The following is a 19,610-nucleotide window of genomic DNA, read 5'->3' as shown; positions in this document are numbered from 1 at the left end:
TTTGACAACTTTCAGTGGACGCACCTTTTGAAACTTTTTCCGTTTTGGTTGTTGAAGTGACTTTTTGTTTGTTCCCTTTTCTGTGAGCAACATTTTGAATTTGTTTTTTGGGAAGGGGGATACCTAGTCAGTTGCACGACTGAATACATTCAACCGAAATGTGTCTTTAATCAATGTCATCGGCTCCCGGGGAGCATTTGTTGTTGGGGGTTAACGGTCTTGCTCAAGGGAAGAACGGCAGATTTTTCCACCTTGCTGACTTGGGGATTTGAACCAGTGACCTTTCGGTTACTTGCACAACGCTATCAACCGCTAGGCTACCTGCCGCCGTGGTGTGTGTGAGTGAGACACATTTTACAAACAAAAAAACGGTTCAGAGGACATTTTCTTAAAACCATCTTTATTCTCAAGATCCAATTCACATTACGTGCAAATGGCATCATAATCATGAGGATCCAAATTCATAATTATTCTATTTTTTGTGCAACTTGTCTTTTCTTCCAGGGTACCCAAGTCAAAGCACTGTCTTTCCAAAACAGGTCAGATTCAACTCCATAGGCAACGTTGTGTGCAACACGTTTCAATTTGGTACAAAAACACTACACCCACAGACTCATTCTCAATCAATTACACTAACACCACACACTGCAAGCTCATTCTCTTTCTCTCCAAAGACTTGTCATCCAATATTCTGGATATCATTGATAAACATTTACTACATCATGAACAGCAAATTGTTGGTATTTGTCTGCTAAAACAATAAGACAAGAAAACACACAAGTAAATCATTTGTTATTATTTTAACAGTGAGTGGATTTGCTTGGCTAATGTTGGTGATGCTTTCAGAAATGGAGCTGGTCTTTATTCAAATTGTCCAGCCCAACTTTGCAGTATAGTATATGTTGAGTTCAGAGGAGGCTGGTGACGAGAGGACGGCTCATAATAATGAATGGCGTGAATGGAATGGTATCAAACACATGGAAACCAGATGTTTGACGTGTTTGAGACCACTATTCATTTCATTACAGCCATTACTATGAGCCCGTCCTCCTTATTTAAAGTGCCACCAGCCACCACTGATATAGTTCCATACAGTAACCAACAGATATTTTGTCAAGGTGAAACTAACACTTCAATCCGTCTATGAATCTTACTAGTTCATGATGTTCACATAGTTATATCTAAAGCAAATCTAGAACAGTATGTCATTGTGGTTTTGCAATGAAATTGAGATTGTTTTTTCCCGTTATTTACATAAAACAGTAAAATGTTCATAATGCATACAATATCTGTAAAAAATTCTGCAGTCTGAAAATATACATCCTTTTATCCTCTGTAGTACTGTAAAATAGCTTCTTTTCTATTGGTGCAACATTTGTTATTGGTTTGTAACTGAGTTATTAAGAGTGACCACTCTTACGAGAGATAATACCACACTGGCGCTTTAAGAAGTATCTTGTGGAATAAGGTGACATTCGGCAGTGTGCATGTTTGAGATCAACTACAGACGACTACAAATCACCTTGCATTCCAAATAACTACTCATTATGTGATCAAGACTAGCCATTCTGCGCCGCCGTTGCCTGTCTCAAACAAATTGCCTCAAATATGCTGATTGTCACAACTCATTCTAGGGCCATTGACTTAGCCCGTGTCCCCATTCAACTTGTGAACCAGGAAGTAATTGGACCCTGTGCCACTTCCTGTTTGATTACCTGTCTGTCTCTCTGTGATTGTCTGTGCATTGTTAACTGTGCAGTTTGTGTGAGTTGTGAGGTCCTAGTCATTTAAACACTGCGAAGTCTATTGCTTTATGAAAGGCATCACTTTTACAGAGAAAACACAAGCTGCTTTGAGGAGTAGTGTGAAGCTTATAATAGTTGGATTTTTATGCAGTTTATACATTTTTTTAACTGTTGCAAACAAACCACAATATCATACAACGTTTTTAAAAAGAAATATACAACCAAAATAAAGAGGATTTTTTCTTTTCTTATCATCATCAAGTTTTTCTCTGTACCCTGCTGATGTTGCATCATCATTTTTTTGTATTAATGTGGCAGCTAGGGGTGTAATGGTTCACCAAACCCACAGTTCTGTATGTATTGTGGTTTTGGGGTCACGATTTCATTGGGTTTCGGTACAGTGGGGAAAATGAAAGGCTAACATTTACTGTAGATAATTTTTGTTTATTTAAGAAAATACAAAGTGTTGGTATTCCTGATTCCATACATGATCATGAGTCATATGAATACCAACACAGGAATACCAACACAGTATTTTTTTTAAATAAAAAAACCACACGATTACTCATCAACAACAACACTAAAAAGTACAATTAATGTGTGAAATCAATATGTAAATATGGCTCAGACATTGTATATAGAGAGACCTATGCTATAATGTTTTCTTACAAAGACACAAAGACGCGCACTTGTGTGCCTCTCAAAGTGGGCACACGATACTTCTCATTTCCCACTCCGGGTAATGTGATGGGCTGTCACTGTTAAGTAGCTATCTGTTGCCCTGGAGGTTCATCCATCTGTAGTAAGCGCAACACAGGGTATATTGGCCAATTCATTGACAACTTTGTCTTTAGCTTGCTTGTATAAAGCGACCTGTTCAGAACAGCGGGTTTCAGACCTTCAGTACTACCTGTTTGCTGAAATGGGTGCAAGAGTGCGAATTTCGTAGTGTCTCAAGCACTTTTATGAGGTGCTGAAACCCGCTGTTCTCAACCACCAAGAATGGGCGCATATCCGTGGCTATAAACATACCTATCACTCTTAGAATTTCTTTGGCCCGGTCAGAATCAGTTGCGGGGGGCTGCTTGAATGCAGAGGGGAGACAAAATAGTTTGGTTTTTTTGCGTTTCCGTTTTGCTCCTATGGTAAGAATACTGGGGTGATGTTGGCGTAAATGTGTCAACATGTTTGAGGTGTTGGCAGCTGCATAGGCTATTCTGGTTGAGCAGTGGCGATATACTCTCTCTGTCCACCGCCACGGAAACCAAAATGTTCCCAGACTGGAGATGATGGAGAATCCTCCTGGTTTATCGACCACACCACTCGCCATCGTACAGAACTAGCTCCCGGCTGCGCCTCACAAAAGGACAGTTTGAAATGTGGCAATTAACATTCTAATTTTAATTGGCCTACAACGTGTGAAAATAGGCTCTAGTTGTTTTAACGGAATAGCCTGAAATGTTTTTTTTTCAGCTCAGATTTACTCAAGAGGCATACAACGCAGCGTAGGCATAGCCTATAGGCCTAGTAGTTTATTGTTTTAAGATATTTTTTATCTATTCATTCGGGTTCACAGTGTGGACCGAACGGAGGTCCCCGTACCGAACGGTTCCGGTATAAATAGTGTACCAATACACCCCTAGTGGCAGCGATTCTCTCCTCTGACTCAGAATTCCACTGACTGTGGTCAACATAGAAAGGGTTTGACCCCCTGACTCTACCCACATGTCATTCATACAGGCATGAATCAGCCAATTAGCACGTATCATAGCAACAACCAGTCCTTATGGGAGGATCATCATCATGATCACTTTCAGTAACTCACATGTTGAGAATATAATATGACGCTTGAACATAGTTAAATAGTTCCCATGGAATCTTGTGAGACAGCAGGAGGAATTTCTGCCTGCATCACAGCTCACAGTGTCTGTCTGTCTGTCTGTCTGTCTGATTTGTCCATCTGCAGCTCAGGAACTACACACCATGGTGACAACAAGAACATTCTCTCTGTTTCTATAACGCTCTGTTTCATGATGCGAGTCTACACTCTAGAATGTGAATGAGAGCCGGAAGCATGTTCTAGGTTCTAGAAGAAGTCACTGATAGCCAATCAGATCAGGTTATATCATGCATCCTGGTTCCAGGAAACAATCCAAAATGATTGGATCAATTTTTTGGCACTACATGAGTGGCATCATGAAAAAAAAGAGAGCTATTGAACGGCTTTAATCTTTTTCTTGACTTCGTGTCAAAGTGTGCTTTTATATCTGTCCTGATCGTTTAGGTTTAACACAGAAGAGGAGAAACAAGCCGTCTTTTAGCTAGCTCTTTCTACATGGATGAGTTGTTTAGTGTTGTGCCTTGCCATTGTTTAGAAATGTGCCTAGGCTTACTCAAGGTGGGAGCTTGTGGTGTGAATCATAGAAATAGAATTAGAATAGCCATCCCATTACAGAACAATGACTTGACTGAGAATGTCTGCTCTACTATTTCTATGGTGTTAATGATGTGAGTACATTAAGAGTGTATTAGAATGGCAGCATTGAGCAGGTATAGATATAGGTCTCACAGAACACCAGCACCAGAGGGACACCTATATGAAAGCTACTACACATCCCCTGACTGGGGAAGTCTCGTAGGAAGAGAATACGAAAAGGAAGGGAATAATGCAGGTTAACTGGCTTCTGCTGTCTGTCACTGTCTTGTACAGTACTGACCTTCTCAGGGTTGGTGGAGTCAGTACTCAATAATAAACTGGAGTAAAATGAAGCAAGTTGCATGGTTCATATGACTGTCGACAGCAACAACTAGACATAATCACCAAGAAGCCGACTGACTGACTGTACAATAACACAAAAAACCTATAGAGAAGTAACTGAGGAGGTGAAACATTTACAAAATAAAAACCAAAAGAAAATGCTATTCACATGTACCCGCATCGTAAGGGATGGTTCCATCCATAAAAACTAGGCCGAGAAGCTAGGCTATACCAAAGCTATGGAATGACTCAGTAGTGCTAATGAGAGCTCCAACGTGTCCCAAGACGCCTAGAGCCACTCTGAGGCCCACTGTCGTAGCCCCCGACAGGCGCCCACACACACCCTGACCACACACAAACACACACACCTTGGCAGGGTGTGTGCGCGCGCGTCTGTCCCTCCGTCAGTCCTCAAAGACCTCTAGGAAGAGTGGGGGGAAAAGTTCGTTGGGGCACTCCACCTTCATATGCAGGAAGCGGGAGGCGTGGCACGCCCCGATCATCCGCAGGTCCGTCACCTTCATCAGCAGCTTGGGCCAGAATTGCGCCACCTTGTGTTTGCGGTAGTTGATGTAATGTTCAAAGGCCAGAAGGAACTCCTCCTGACAGCGCTCAATACGGTCCACGCTGGTCAGCCCCGGACGGTCTGGGGAGGGAGGGAGAGAGTTTTCATACTGTACTGTATGTTAGTACTGTCGCGTAGATGGAAAAATACTAAACTAATCCAACCCTAATGTACAAACACAATCTCATTGGAGCTAGAGACTCTATACCTTTAAAACTCAATACTTTTATTAATCGGATGTCCTGTAATCTGTTGCTAGCTTGTTTTAGTCACTCCAGGGGTTACATGTGCGATAGATTTACAGAACATTCGATTTATAAAAGTATTGAGTTTTGAGTATGCTACAGAATTATTAGAACAAATAGCAGATTGGCTCGCATATGCCATTGATTTCACAACAATAAAAGTCAATGCAGACAATCTGTGCATGGTGATATGATGGATCGATGGCTTCCAAAACAGAGAAGGTATTGTCTTAGAGACGGAGGGAGGGAGGGAGATGTGTGGCCCCGGCACAAAGCTATTGATTTTGAATGTCAATCCCCCGGACGGCTATTGTAGTCTCATCATGAGATGGTTTCCTTTCCTAGGGTGGGCTCTGTAATCCCTGATGATCGCTATGTAAAAGATTAGCTTAATGGGTTTAAAAAGACCTCTGGTGGAAGTTAACAGCAGTATTGACGTGTGACTGGCTGTGGTTAATCACACATGAAAACAGGCCGGCACACACTGACTTACTGGCTTTGGGCTTTACTGACTGTTTTATACACTTACCAAGGTTTTACTGACTGTTTAATTGCAGTAATGACGTGTGACTGATTGTGGTTAATCAAACATGGATGGCTGACACTGGCTTAACCGACTGTTTCATTGCTTACCGACTGTTTTTGTTACAGGTCTCACGGGAGGTTGGCTCTTGGTTATGTGGTAAGCCACAGGAACTACAGGCTCTTTGCTAATCATTTATTGTATATGAAAAAATATATATAATATATCAATATTTATTGTGTACAAGTTAAGTGTATATCAGAAGTAATAAGTAAGGGATAATCAATGAGGGGCTATGCGTTCTATGGAAAATAATGAACGACATGGAGTTGCATTATTTTCAAGAGAACGCATAGAGTACCGAGTTGATTATCCCTTTTATACCGTGGCTATAATTTAACACATTTGCTGCTAGAAATATGTTCAACATTCACTGAAGTAGCCATCAAGTTTACTAGATATTGTAGATATTGTGGTAACCAAACAAACAGACTTCCTAGTTAAGCTAACCAAACCTTCAGTCCTAGCTGGCCATTATGAGAATCGAATTCAACAATGACAATTTGTATTTTTAACTCTTTAGCTGTTGCAAAGGCAGCAGCTATTATTCCTGGGGTGGAAACACATTAAGGCACTTACATTACATATAAAACAACATTTAAAACAGTACATCATATAACATTATTAAACCACTACATATCTACAATACAAATGTATAATACCACCATACAACAATATTACTTGTAACTTTGTGTGTGTCTCTTCACTGTCCCCGCTGTTAAGTAAGGTATATTTTTATCCGTTTTGTAAAATCTGATGCTAGTGCTTGCATCAGTTACCTGATGTGGAATAGAGTTCCATGTAGTCATGGCTTCTCCCCATATTAGCTACTGATATGTTTTGACCATAACAGTTTACAATCTAGTGTTACTCCAAGCAGTTTAGTCACCTCAACTTGCTCAATTTCCACATTATTCATTACAATATTTAGTTGAGGTTTAGAGTTCAGTGAATGATTTGTCCCAAATACAATGATTTTAGTTTTTGAAATATTTAGAACTAACTTATTCCTTTCCACCCAATCTGAAACTAACTGCAGCTCTTTGTTAAGTGTTGCAGTCATTTCAGTTGCTGTAGTAGCTGACATGTATAGTGTTAAGTCATCCGCATACATAGACACACTGGCTTTACTCAAAGCCCGTGGGGCATGTCGTTAGTAAAGATTGAAAAAAGTAAGGGGTCTAGACAGCTGACCTGGGGAATTCCTGATTCTACCCGGATTATCTTGGAGAGGCTTCCATTAAAGACCGCCCTCTGTGTTCTGTTAGACAGGTAACTCTTTATCCACAATATAACAGGGGATGTAAAGCCATAACACATACGTTTTTTCCAGCAGCAGACTGATCGAGAATGTCAAAAGCCGCAATAAAATCTAACAAAACAGCCTTTCTATTATCAATTTCTCAGTCAATCATCATTCATTTGTGTAAGTGCTGTGCTTGTTGAATGTCCTTCCCTATAAGCGTGCTGAAAGACTGTTGTCAATTTGTTTACTGTAAAATAGCATTGTATCTGATCAAACACAATTTTTTTCAGACGTATACTAAGGGTTGGTAACAGGCTGATTGATCAGCTATTTGAGCCAGTAAAGGGAGCTTTACTATTCTTGGGTAGCGGTATGACTTTTGTTTCCCTCCAGGCCTGAGGGTACACACTTTCTATTAGGCTTAAATTGAATATATGACAAATAGGAGTGGCAATATCATCCTCTATTATTCTCAATAATTTTCCATCCAGATTGTCAGACCCGGTGGCTTTTCATTGTTGATAGACAACAATAATTGTTTCACCTCTTCCACACTCACTTTACGGAATTCAAAAGTACAATGCTTGTCTTTCATAATTTGGTCATATATACTTGGATGTGTAGTGTCAGCGTTTGTTGCTGGCATGTCATGCTTAAGTTGGCTAATCTTACCAATGAAACAATCATTAAAGTAGTTGGCAATATCAGTGGGTTTTGTAATGAATAATGTTTTCAATTTGACTTTTGCTTTCAAAAGCAGCTCAAACATGTAAGAATGTGCCATTTAATTCTACAGTGCAAATATTGTGCATTATAGGGAAATAATGCACGCTCTAGAATGCCCTTCAAGCCAATAAGAAACAAGTATTCAACAATGTCATGGTATAAACATCTATAAGCACATAATATCGCTAAATCTACACGTGTGTAATGTACGTTTCATGATATATCGTTAATGTAAAACCTCTTTCTACATACAGGACAAGGGGTTAATATGGCGTGCTGTTAGACCAATTCTCTATCTGTTTGAACTCAGGGGCCACCCGCTCTCTTACTGTCTCACCCACAATGTATTCCTATTTCCTACCGAATCTACTTGTAATGTAACCTACTTGTCATCTTGCCAACTAGTTCAAGATTAAAATGTCCAGTTGTGACCGAATAAAAATGAATAACAATACAAAATAGAATATTAATAAAGAACACTCTTTTGGAATTTTTTTAATTCACCAAATGTTTTAAAATGGCACCTTTTAAAGGATATCTTTGAAATTAACTATCTGTAAAAAAGCTATATCTTCTATATTGTCAGCTTACAAGTGGATAAAACTGTTGCAAGACTGTGGCCCCTCAGTTTCAATGGCCATGACCCCTTTAAAACGCTTTTAGAAGGTGTATTTGTCACAGTGGTGATATAACCCATAAACCTGCGTGTAGAGAAAACAAAGGGCCAGTTGTCTGGTAGTATGGTGAAGTACTATGCAATCTGATACACGTCAAATCAGTTTTGTTGATCTTCTGATCTTGTGTGAAAATAATGTTCTATACACTGATCTTTACAGGAAACCTACTGATCGTAACAGTTTGTTGAGGGCTGACAGTTGTCACCCACTTCCCTTGAAAAATAGTTTTCCCTACAGCCAATTTTGTCGAATCAAAAGAATTTGCAAAAACAAAAATCAGATTTCGACAGAAATATGGCTGAGACGCAAAGCAAATTCAAGGAGAGGGGGTACAAAAATGATCAGATTAATACTGCCATTGAGAAAATTCTAAACCTTCCCTGTAGCTCAGTTGGTAGAGCATGGTGTTTGCAATGCCAGGGTTGTGGGTTCGATTCCCACGGGGGGCCAGCACAGAAAAAAAATGTATGAAATGAAATGTATGCATTCACTACTGTAAGTCGCTCTGGATAAGAGCGTCTGCGAAATGTCTAAAATGTAAATGTAAAACAAAACGAGACATGAACCTTTTTCAAGTTCAGTCTCGCAAAAATAAGCATTCTTGCGTTCCGCTATTCAAAGCGCTCTGAACAAATTAAGGGAATCGTTCACAAACATTGGCACATTCTAAAATACGATGATAGTCTCAGTAATGTGTTTTTGGACCTTCCCTTGGTCGTATTCTCGCGGGGCAGAAATCACACAGACCAATTGGTACACTCTGATTTACCACCACAAGATATTCCTGAACAACGTCTATTTGCGCCTCTACTGGATGGAAATTACAAGTGTAATGGCTGTAATCAATGCAATGGCACTTATAAATGTAGATCCTTCAAACACCCCCAAACAGGGAAATCGATCCCAATCAAAGGTGTTATTACGTGCTCCAATGAGGCAGTTATAACTTGTCCTTGTGGTAAAAATGATGTGGGTAAAACAAAGCTAAATTAAAAGTACGTATCTCAGAGCATCGTAGGTGCAAAAACTTGACTTACCCAGTTGAGACCCACTTTTTGGAAGCAAACCACTCGATTTCGTCTCTGCGTTATATTGGCGTCGAACATGTCACCCTCCCTAGGAGAGTGGGTGACCTCGATAATTTATTGTTAAAACGAGAGGCTGCCTGGATCTTTAATTTAAAGACCCTTGCTCCCTTCGGTCTCAACGTAGACTTTGATCTGAAGCCATTCTTGTGATTTTTGTGACTTTGCCATTGTAATTGTTTGTAAGCTTGTGTAGTCTAAAATTAATCTATGATCGTATGCTATCCATTTGTTTTTTGTATGTTGTTCTTTGTATGTAATTTTAATATTTGAGAATTAACCAATGATATTAGGCCACACTTGGCCATGATTACAGACACCTGTGTGTCTTCTGACACTATATAAACGAGTCACCCTGCAGTGTTTGTGATGATACCCTGATGACGACAGCTTGCCTGTCCAAACATTGGACATTAAATCTTTGCATCTGAGCTCTTAGAGTGTGTGGCTCTCCTTTATTTTCAAGTATGGTGAAGTAAAAAGTGTGTGTGTGCCGGCAAGATTGTCTCCCTCCCTCTCACCGGAGGACAGGAGGATGACGGTCTGTAGCAGAGCGACCTCAGAGTCGTCCAGGTGGAACGAAGACAGCGATAAGCCCAAATCAAAGATAGCGTCCGACACCACACCCAGGCCTCCGTTCTTCAGCTGGCCGCGGGTCACGGCCATCTCTCCGTTAAGCGTCAGCGTCTCGCTCTCGGGGTCGTAGCGAACGGCCGCCCGTAAAGACATGATCTCCATGCAGCAGCCTTTCAATAGGATAATCTGGTCTTCACAAGGCAGCTGGGAGGAGAGAGACAAACACAGAGAGCAAACATTGTTATAGATTGTTTTATTTGCACATAAAAGATGAACGACTGATATGATTTTAAGAATTAAAAGGGAAAATAGGAGAATGTGCAGGAGAGGTAAAACTCCAGAAATTATGTTAATTATTATACATATATTAGTAGTGTTAGCATTTATTACAAACTGAACTCTACATCCCATGGTATTTTTTATTTATTAGCAATTTTTTGAACAACATGGATAATTTCAGTTTAGTTTAATATATTATTAATTATGTAGATTTTTTAAAGCTTTACATGTTGAGACCATTTCTAAGTATTTTATATATTTTTTATATGAAAGACAAGTAGAAATGTAGCTCTAAACAAGAACATAATTACCAAAATGTCTATTTAACTATAAAAAATTTAATTAATTTTACATTTTTAGTTTGAACATTTTCTCTCATTTTATTTTTTATTTTAGTGAAATTGCTTATGCTATTGCTGTTTTTTTTTAAACTTTTTGTTTCTGTTTAAGATAGTGTTTTATAACCAATGTGTCACGTCCTGACCATTAAAGGGGTTATTTGTTCTTATTGGTTTGGTCAGGACGTGGCAGGAGGTATTTGTTTTATGTGGTTCAGGGTGTGTTTGATTATGTGTTCATGTAGAAGGGTATTTGATTTATTAGTCCGGGGTTATTTGGTTAGTTCTATGTTGTTAGTTCTATGTCTGTGCTAGGGTATTGTATTTCTATGTTTAGGTATGGGGATTGGGGCCTTCAATTGGAGGCAGCTGTCTATCGTTGCCTCTGATTGAAGGTCCTATATTTAGGAGTGTGTTTGTTTTGGGAATTGTGGGAGATTGTTTTGCTGTGTGCCTGACGAGACTGTCTAGTTCGTTTGTTTTGTATACGTTGTTTGTGTTTTTCTTTCTTCACTAATAAAAAGAAGATGAGTATACATTTTCCCGCTGCGTTTTGGTCTACACCCTACGACACCCGTGACACAATGTCTTTATTACCATCCTCAATAATAAATAATTAGGAATTCAATCCTATGAAGAGAACAAAAATATGAAGCTCACCCCCCCCAAAAAAAATATATAGCTTGATAAGAATTACATTTTTTATTTTAGTTTCAATAAAGTAAAACAACCTTGCTTACGTACCTCACAGAACATAGGCAGCTTTTTGGCAAAGTCCACCACTCGGGTAATGGCGGGGGTGATAATTTTTGTAAACTGACTGAAGGCTTCTATGTCCACTTTGCTCCCTTCAGGTGCATTTATGACCGGCGCTTGACCAATGTCCTCGGGCTGAAACGACAAAAAGAAGAGGGAGGATGTAGGTACGTTCAACAGGGCTAGACAGGGACAGACTGCTAAAAGACCACAAGACAGAGTGCACCCTATATAGTGCAGTACTTTTTTAACATAGTATACTACTTTTGACCAGTGCCCTATCTAGGGAGGATGGTGATAACTCAGACGCAGCTAGAAAGATAGACAGACCACACACACAACACAACACGTTCTCCTCTTTTTCCAATAAGCGTGAGACAGGTCAACGAGTAGAACAGCATAACACGAAAACAAAGTGGATGGCGTTTCCACTGTGACCATTGTTCAAGAGGGACAAGGAGGAAAGGCGGAGGGAAACTTAAAAAGGAGGGAAAGTGCAAAGTGCAAGCCATTCATTTTCTCGTACTCAGTTGGCAGAGTCTTTGACTAGGGTTATCCACTGATACGGTATTATTATTATTATAACATATTCAACTACTTGCCTTCTGACCAGAAGTGACATAAGAGCGATAGAGAGTAGAGCAAGTGCATAAGCAAAGAGCCCAGATTGAGTTGAGTAGCAGAGGACAAAGCACTGTGTACAGCACCCCCCAGATTATGTTGCTTTGGCTTTAAATCAATAGGCATATAGCTGAAGTAATAAAACACTAATTAATAATAATAATAACATTATCCCTTTAAGAGTCCTTCTCCCCTGTATGCCTTTCACTTAAAGCTATACGGGGCATTTTAGAGAAGTGGTTCAAATTGCTGTCCCCAGTCAAAAAAACTGTTTATTTTTTTAGCAGAAACTCTTCAAACCTAGGACATTTATTAACATAATGATCTATTTTAATTCATGCCAAGGCAATAACACACACATTGTTCAATTAATATAGTACTAAATCATGGTTTATATACCCATTTCTATTGAGGTGGATGTACCACACACTGATTCCTAAAATGCATGTTTGAAAATAAAGTCATACATGATTTTTGTAATATTTTTAACACTATTATTTCACTAGAACATATTGAGTTGTTTTATTATTAAATTGAAAGATACTGCTCTAATTAATCTATTTAAAAAAAAAATATTTCTCTGAAAAATGATTTCCCCACTTTGTACTGTGTGTCACGACTGAAACACAGACTGTAGAATGAACGGGCCTTAAGCCACATCCCTACAATTAGAACCATGAAATGGGATTGCATCCCTCTCCATCATGGCCCCATGATGTGTCAATAATATATATATGTTTTTTGGATGTCTAAAAGATAGCTAACTAGCCATATGGTAGCTATGGGGATGAATTAAAGTCCAAAATACATTTAAATGGTCAAAACTGAAACTGCCACAACCGAAACAATTTGCTTCGTTTTGGTATTGACATCATTGTTTTGGTAATTGACACTTGATTGTTAATCCATTGTATTCCTTCACATCTCTTGAAAAAAACATTGATATGATCATCTACATTAAACACAGATAGTTACTTCTCCCTGGAAGTCAAAGTAATGCACTGCATTAGATAAAACCGCTTCTTTTGTCTTTAAATGGATGACATGATATTGTAGTGAATTCGGGGGGTATTTAATTTAACCTTTATTTAACTAGGCAAGTCAGTTAAGAACACATTCTTATTTACAATGACGGCCTACTGGGGAACAGTGGGTTAACTGCCTTGTTCAGGGGCAGAACAACAGATTTTTACCTTGTCAGCTCAGGGATTCAATCTAGCAACCATTCGGGGTAGCCCAGACCGGGACTCGAACCCAGCTCCAGTGACTATCAAGCCAATATATTAAACGTTATGCCAAGAGGTCTAAATGTTGGGTTAAGGTTGCTACAATATGGTATACAGTGGACAAGTTCCTCAGCCTAATCCCTCCCCCCAAAAAAGTTACACAACGACATGTCCAAATCAGCCAAAGTGTGTACGACATAGGCTGCATTTACACAGGCTTCCCAATTCTGATAGATTTTCCATTGATTGGTCTTTTGACCAATCACATCAGATCTTTTTCAGAGGTGATCTGATTGGTCAAAAAAACTATTAATAAAAAAAAATATCAGAATTGAGCTGCCTGTGTAAATGCAGCCACAGTGTGCGTAAAGCTTGGTCTGTGAATACAGGCTCAGTCCATTGGTCAGTCCATTGGTCAGAGCCTGACATTGATGGTGAAATGTTCCTCTAAATTAAATGTAAATGTTTTGAAAGTCAAGTTAAAAATCCTCTTTTTACTATATTCCACATTTTGAATAACATTTCTCAAATTAATCTGTAATACTGTACACGGTTCTCCCTTAACAGAAACCTTTTCACTGTTTCGGTAGTGAATCATTTAGTGCCTGGTAAGGAATTCAGGAAACAATTTAAAATATGCAATAGAAAAAGTGTGTGAGTAGTAGATATGTCTAAAAATAGGATCCAAATTAGATTTTTTTTTCAAACCCCAATTTGAATGACTCATATACAGCACTGTATTTTAACACTAGCCCATAATATAATAGCTAGCTATAGCAGGTGTGATTTGAAAAGCGTTTTTAGAGTATTTAAACTCAGTATTATATTTTGTCTATTAGTTCTTACCTTGGTTTCCTTCACCCCCACTGCACTCTGGTCAGAAGTATAGAATAAATTACATGTTATTTCATTAAGTAGCATTGCTTCCTCGACCTGTTGGACAATCAACAGAGATTGTGAAGAACGTTTCAATGAGGAACCCGTGTCAAGCCAACTAAAAAAAAAAACAAGTTTAATTAAACTGAGGAAAGGTAGATGACAGACAAGTAAGTGCGGAGAGAGAAAACAGGTGAGTAGTACACAAAATGCAAAGTGGAGTTTCCATGACAAGATTTAGGCTCAGGCTGAAGCATCTGTTTTATACTTATAAACTGATATTTAATTATAGGTATTCAGGTTCCAATTTCATTCAAACTTTTTTATTCATTTATTTTTCAGATCAAAATCATACTGATGTATGTCAACGCTCACAAATGAGTTTATCAAAGCTGACCAACATTATGATAATATAGCATAATTTAATACTACAATACTAATATAATACTATATAACAATATAGCCTACACAGGGACTACGGATGAAAATGAGCTGTTTAGCTGAATCTGGAACTATTACTAATTAAAAACATCAAATAAATGACAATTCAATTAAATAAATTACAATTACATCTTTCTGTGCATGTAGCCTCTCAACAGTCTACAGCCGAGGCCTTGTAATCTCTACATGGAAACTCCAGGAAAGAGTCAAAGAAACTGAGACAGACTTCAATCTGCAGAGGACGATTAGACTTTATGGAAAATAAAATAAATTGGTTAAAATGTGAGGAGTGAAATTATAAGGTAAGTACTACACTACACAGAGAGAGAGTGAAAGAGAAAGAAAGCGCGAGATAACAGTTATTTGTTTTTAGTATTTGTTTAGATTATTAAAGAACACTGCTTTAAAGGGGAGAGAAAGAAGAAAACAAGAGGAATGGATTGTTCCGTTTTAAGTTAGTGTCTGCTGCGTTGAGGAACACACTTTCTCCAGCGTCCAGCTAATTCTCCCCATTCTACAAGGAGATACAAAAAACATGGACATATTAACGTTGGGAACAGTGGTGGGTTGGGGATGGGATGGGAGGTAGGGAGGGGACAAGAGAGGGATTGTGGGAACTGGGAATGTTTCACAGAACAGACATGGTTGGTTAGACGCTGTCAGTCACGGAGGAGACGTCTCACCAAGAACTTGCGTTTCTGTTTCCAGTGGTTGCCCTGGGCGTTAGTTGACATGTGGGCCTCGGTGACCATGCGGATCAGGTCCCACTCCTCCTGGGACGGCTCAGGCCGGTCCCACACCGTCTTCTGGAGCTCCTCCTTCCGCCGCCGCTCACGGTTCTCCTCGATCAACTTCCGCTTGGCGAGCCGCTTGCTGTCGTCCAGCACCACTGGGAGGGGAGGAGGAGGAGGGATCAGGAGGAAGGGTGAAGTGGTAGGGCAAGGGAGGGTCAGAGGGGGGCAAGGAGTCACGAATGAGGAGGGGATTAAGAGGGAGGAAGGGTGGGGTTTTGTCAAGTATCAAGCGAAAAAGAAGCGAGAGACTAAGTCCACAATTTAAAACACATAGGGGCCATACCTGCGAACAATAAAACAGTTTAACCCTCTATGGCATGAATTTTTATTTGGGGGGGGGGGGAGAGATATTTCACCCCATTTTTTGGGAGCTTGGGGGTCCCTGATAATATATCCATCATAAAATGTGTCTCTTTTTGACAAAGCACACTCTGATTTCCTATTCTGTGTGGAACCTCAGGAAGCAGTTGCTGGTGGAAGTGAAACAGAGGTGGACATCATTATTTCTGGCACTTGGCTTTTGGTGTACCTGTGCATCCTGGTACCTTGCATCTCCCCTTCTTTTCAGCCATAATCATCCTGTGGGCTGTAGCATCCAGTAGCACATCAGAGACCGGAATTTGAGCAGCGGGTCCTTTTCTCCTCTTCTCCTCACACTCACCAGCAATTGTGGAACTGGGACGACCTTTCTTGAGCTCCAGACTCTTTCCACTTTTCAAATCAAATTTTATTGGTCACATACAAGTGGTTGGCAGATGTTAATGCGAGTGTAGCGAAATGCTTTGCATAGGCCTTCAGCGATGTATGACTTGAAGGTATACAGCTTAATTTGTTCCTTCTTTGTCATGCCAGTGCCTTCACAATCTCTTCGGTAGAGCAGCCAGGTGAGGTGGTCACGATGATCATATCCAGGAAGTGGAACACCAGCCAGTGGAACCACTTCTTTGATCTGATTTTGTTCCGGTACAGTGCAATCAGTGAGTCAAGCAGACCCACCCCACCCATATCCTTGTTGTATTCTTTCACCACAGCAGGGCAGGGGACTTTGGTGATCATCTTTGGCTTGCGATCCCACATGTCAACCTCGGTGACTGGGTGGGCTCCAGTGTAATCACTCAGAAGAGTCACTGAGAGGTTATCGTACCACTTCACGACGTGCAAGGTGGTTTCTCCAACCAAGGCCATCTTCTGTATGGCCCCATACAATTTACAATACATACAAGATACAATTTAAAACATATGCACTCTGCCTCTGATATTTACACTGATATTCTCATCATATCCGTCATTAAAAAAAGATTGCCAATAAATAAATAAACAATAATACAAATTCAAGTAAAAACAGAGAAAACATGATACAAATGATAGACATTGCACCATTAAAATAGGACTTTTTTGGATCTATGAATGTATTAGCTTTTTAGAGTACTTGTAAAGATAAACATTTAACAACGAGGTTGGTTGGCAGTCTATATCTGTTATGAGGAGTCATAACATTAGTTAACCCCGTCTCTGTACTCTGAAATAGACAGGTTAAGCAGCTCTCCGTGATGAGTCACCTGGCAGGCCAGGCACAGTCATAAAGTTCAGTAACCAGATCTCTCAGGTAGATTGGAGCGAATATATAGACACATATTTTGAGCAATCAGAAGTAGTGCTAGTTAGTTAATTTGTTATTTTTATTTTGCTGCGATTGGAGTGGTAGTGAATGTCCTCTCAATTAAAAAGGAAAACTTTAATATTAGCCTACATTAATATACTTCTCTCTCACTCTAGAAGAGGGAACATCCTCTATAAAAAGTTATTCTGGGGATCTCAACTAAGCAGAATACTACTTACAGTCTGTTGCCATGCCGACAGCGATGCACTTCTTGAAGCGACATTCCTGGCACTGGTTCCTGGTCACCTTATCGATGATGCACTTCGCCTCGTACTTACACGCGTACGTTGGGTTCAGGTTCTTCTGGATCGTCCGCCGGAAGAAACCCTTTGGAAAAAAGATAAAAGGAATGTTTCAAGCACAATGATCTGCAACATTCTGTCTGTCTAAGTCCAGGTTGGTGGCAGTGGTAATGGAATATTTATTTCAATTCAATGATCATCTCTTCCCACCAACTGAATTTCTCCTTTTTAATTGATACTAGTGAAACCATGTCAGGGAGTTAAGTGTTGGTATTATTACATATTATCCACTGTTGGTATTACCTTGCATCCTTCACAGGTGATACAGCGATAGTGATATCCTGTAGCTTTGTCCCCACACACCACACATAACTCGTCCTTGTCCAGGTAACTAGGGATGTACCCTAACAGAAGAGAAAGATATCAAATGTAAACACACCATATAGGCCAGTGATGATCCGTTAACAGGGACACAATTTCATGGATACAAACAGCATTAAGAAACAACCAATTACATATGCCAGGCATGCCTGTATCGTTGGCAGAGAAAATGTCCCTATGAGATAATAAAGTATTCATTTACTACTGTCTGACCACAAGCAGACCACTGAACATGATATTTTTAGACGAAGCAACTTAGAAACAAAGATGTGAATTCCAACAGATGTATTTAAGATTGACATCATTCATTTCAACACAAAGTTCTCCAAAAAGCCCTAAAGCGTGTAGCATTAACAAGTTAAGAAGCAGCGTTAACAAGGTAGGATTAGTGAGGGAGGTGATCCAGCCCGGACACACGAGCAGGGTGAATGCAGGTGGGGGGTAGGAGGGGTAGAGGTCAATAAATGATCAATACTAGTCGAGGGAAGTCAGGGCCAAGTCATTAACCGGCACGCTCCAGCCTTCTGTTACCCTTTCTGTAGGCCTTCTCCCTGCACCAGCAATCAATACACACACACACACACACACACACCACAAAATGCAACAGGTCCTCTGGCTCCGAGTCAGTTCTGGCACGGTATGACACCTTAGGTCGACTTGGATTTACTGCAATTAGTCCAAACTAAAGCCTGATCGAAGGAGCTCAGGTCGTCAAGACAATTAATATCCACCCGTAGCAAACCATTATGACAGACGCTAAGAACACTGTTCAGGACAATCAAACGCAGAAACATGCTGACAGTCAATTCATACGTTTGTCAACAACTTTTCAAAGTCCATGGACTCATAATATGTTGGTGACCTGAATTTGCCTTTAAACTTCAAGAGTTTGAAAGTGAATATATAGTTCAACATAACTACAAACTGTGCTAATGGTTTGACTTACCAACTGATAAACTCACAGACCTCAGTGTTTCGGTAGTAATAATCATATAGTGTCAGAATCACTACGATTATAGTGTATCAAGAGTCATTACGATATTATATATACACATACGAGCAAGGTTCAACACCGCAACGGTTTGCAATGAGATAAAGCACTGTTCAAGCCAAACTAGACTAGTATACATCAAATACTGTTACACACTACATACAATACAACAATATCAGGTCAGATGTAGTCAATCAAAAGGAGATATTTGTGCACCTGTCACACGTCTCTACAACTGCACTCCAACACAAGCTGTCAGGCCGTCACCCCATCACACCACCGGGTTAGTCCCTACCTTTCAGCTTGTCATGCCATCACACTATCCCTAGTTCCTTCCAGCTTGTACTACCATAAGCGCTAGTCCCAATTCCCTACCTTTCTTGTTAACCTCTTGCATCCACTGCATGTGGGAGAAGTCAGGCTTCCCCTCAGAATAGTAGTCGGGCTGGTGGTGGTAGTGGCTGAGAGGCACTTCCATGTTGCAGTATTCACTTTTGAACACGGGGTTGGGTCCTGGGTAGGAGCAGGCGTAGGGCTGGCTGGGGGGCCAAGCCTGCTCCATGCAGGGAGGGTGGATCTGGTGCATGGGCTGGGGCTCACAGTGCCCGTACCCCCCGGGACCATCACCTCCATACATGCAGTACTCCCCACCGCCCTGCATCGGGTAGCCACCGCCCACGCCATGAGGCATCTCATACATGTCAGGCATACAGTAGTTCATGATGGCCAGCGACTGCACCGAAGGCAGGTAGGCACATACAAAAGGCTGACGAAGGCAACAAAAAAATAAGAAAAAAAG

At 40.2% G+C, this 19,610-nt stretch overlaps 1 protein-coding gene across 5 annotated transcripts in view; it reads right to left on the bottom strand.

Annotated features, from left to right (window-relative positions):
- Window positions 1–383: 383 nt before the first annotated feature.
- LOC115175690 (thyroid hormone receptor beta) overlaps window positions 384–19,610 on the bottom strand; it is a 150,914-nt gene continuing 131,687 nt past the window's right edge. For 3 of the 5 annotated variants that reach the window (XM_029735129.1, XM_029735131.1, XM_029735130.1), the window contains exons 5-11: window positions 17,743–17,843; window positions 17,377–17,524; window positions 15,427–15,632; window positions 14,273–14,359; window positions 11,568–11,714; window positions 10,152–10,410; window positions 384–5,149 (exon numbers count right to left, since the gene is read on the bottom strand). In XM_029735129.1, coding sequence (XP_029590989.1) covers window positions 4,908–5,149; window positions 10,152–10,410; window positions 11,568–11,714; window positions 14,273–14,359; window positions 15,427–15,632; window positions 17,377–17,524; window positions 17,743–17,843 — 1,190 coding nt within the window. In that variant the 3' untranslated portion in view covers window positions 384–4,907. The remainder of the gene's footprint in view (window positions 5,150–10,151; window positions 10,411–11,567; window positions 11,715–14,272; window positions 14,360–15,426; window positions 15,633–17,376; window positions 17,525–17,742; window positions 17,844–19,610) is intronic. The other 2 variants (XM_029735132.1, XM_029735133.1) reach the window with 2 other exon arrangements.

The sequence above is a fragment of the Salmo trutta genome, chromosome 36, assembly GCF_901001165.1.
Source record: "Salmo trutta chromosome 36, fSalTru1.1, whole genome shotgun sequence".
NCBI lineage: Eukaryota > Metazoa > Chordata > Actinopteri > Salmoniformes > Salmonidae > Salmo > Salmo trutta.
Note: the sequence above shows the minus strand (reverse complement) of the source record. Positions and strands in the feature narration are given on the sequence as shown.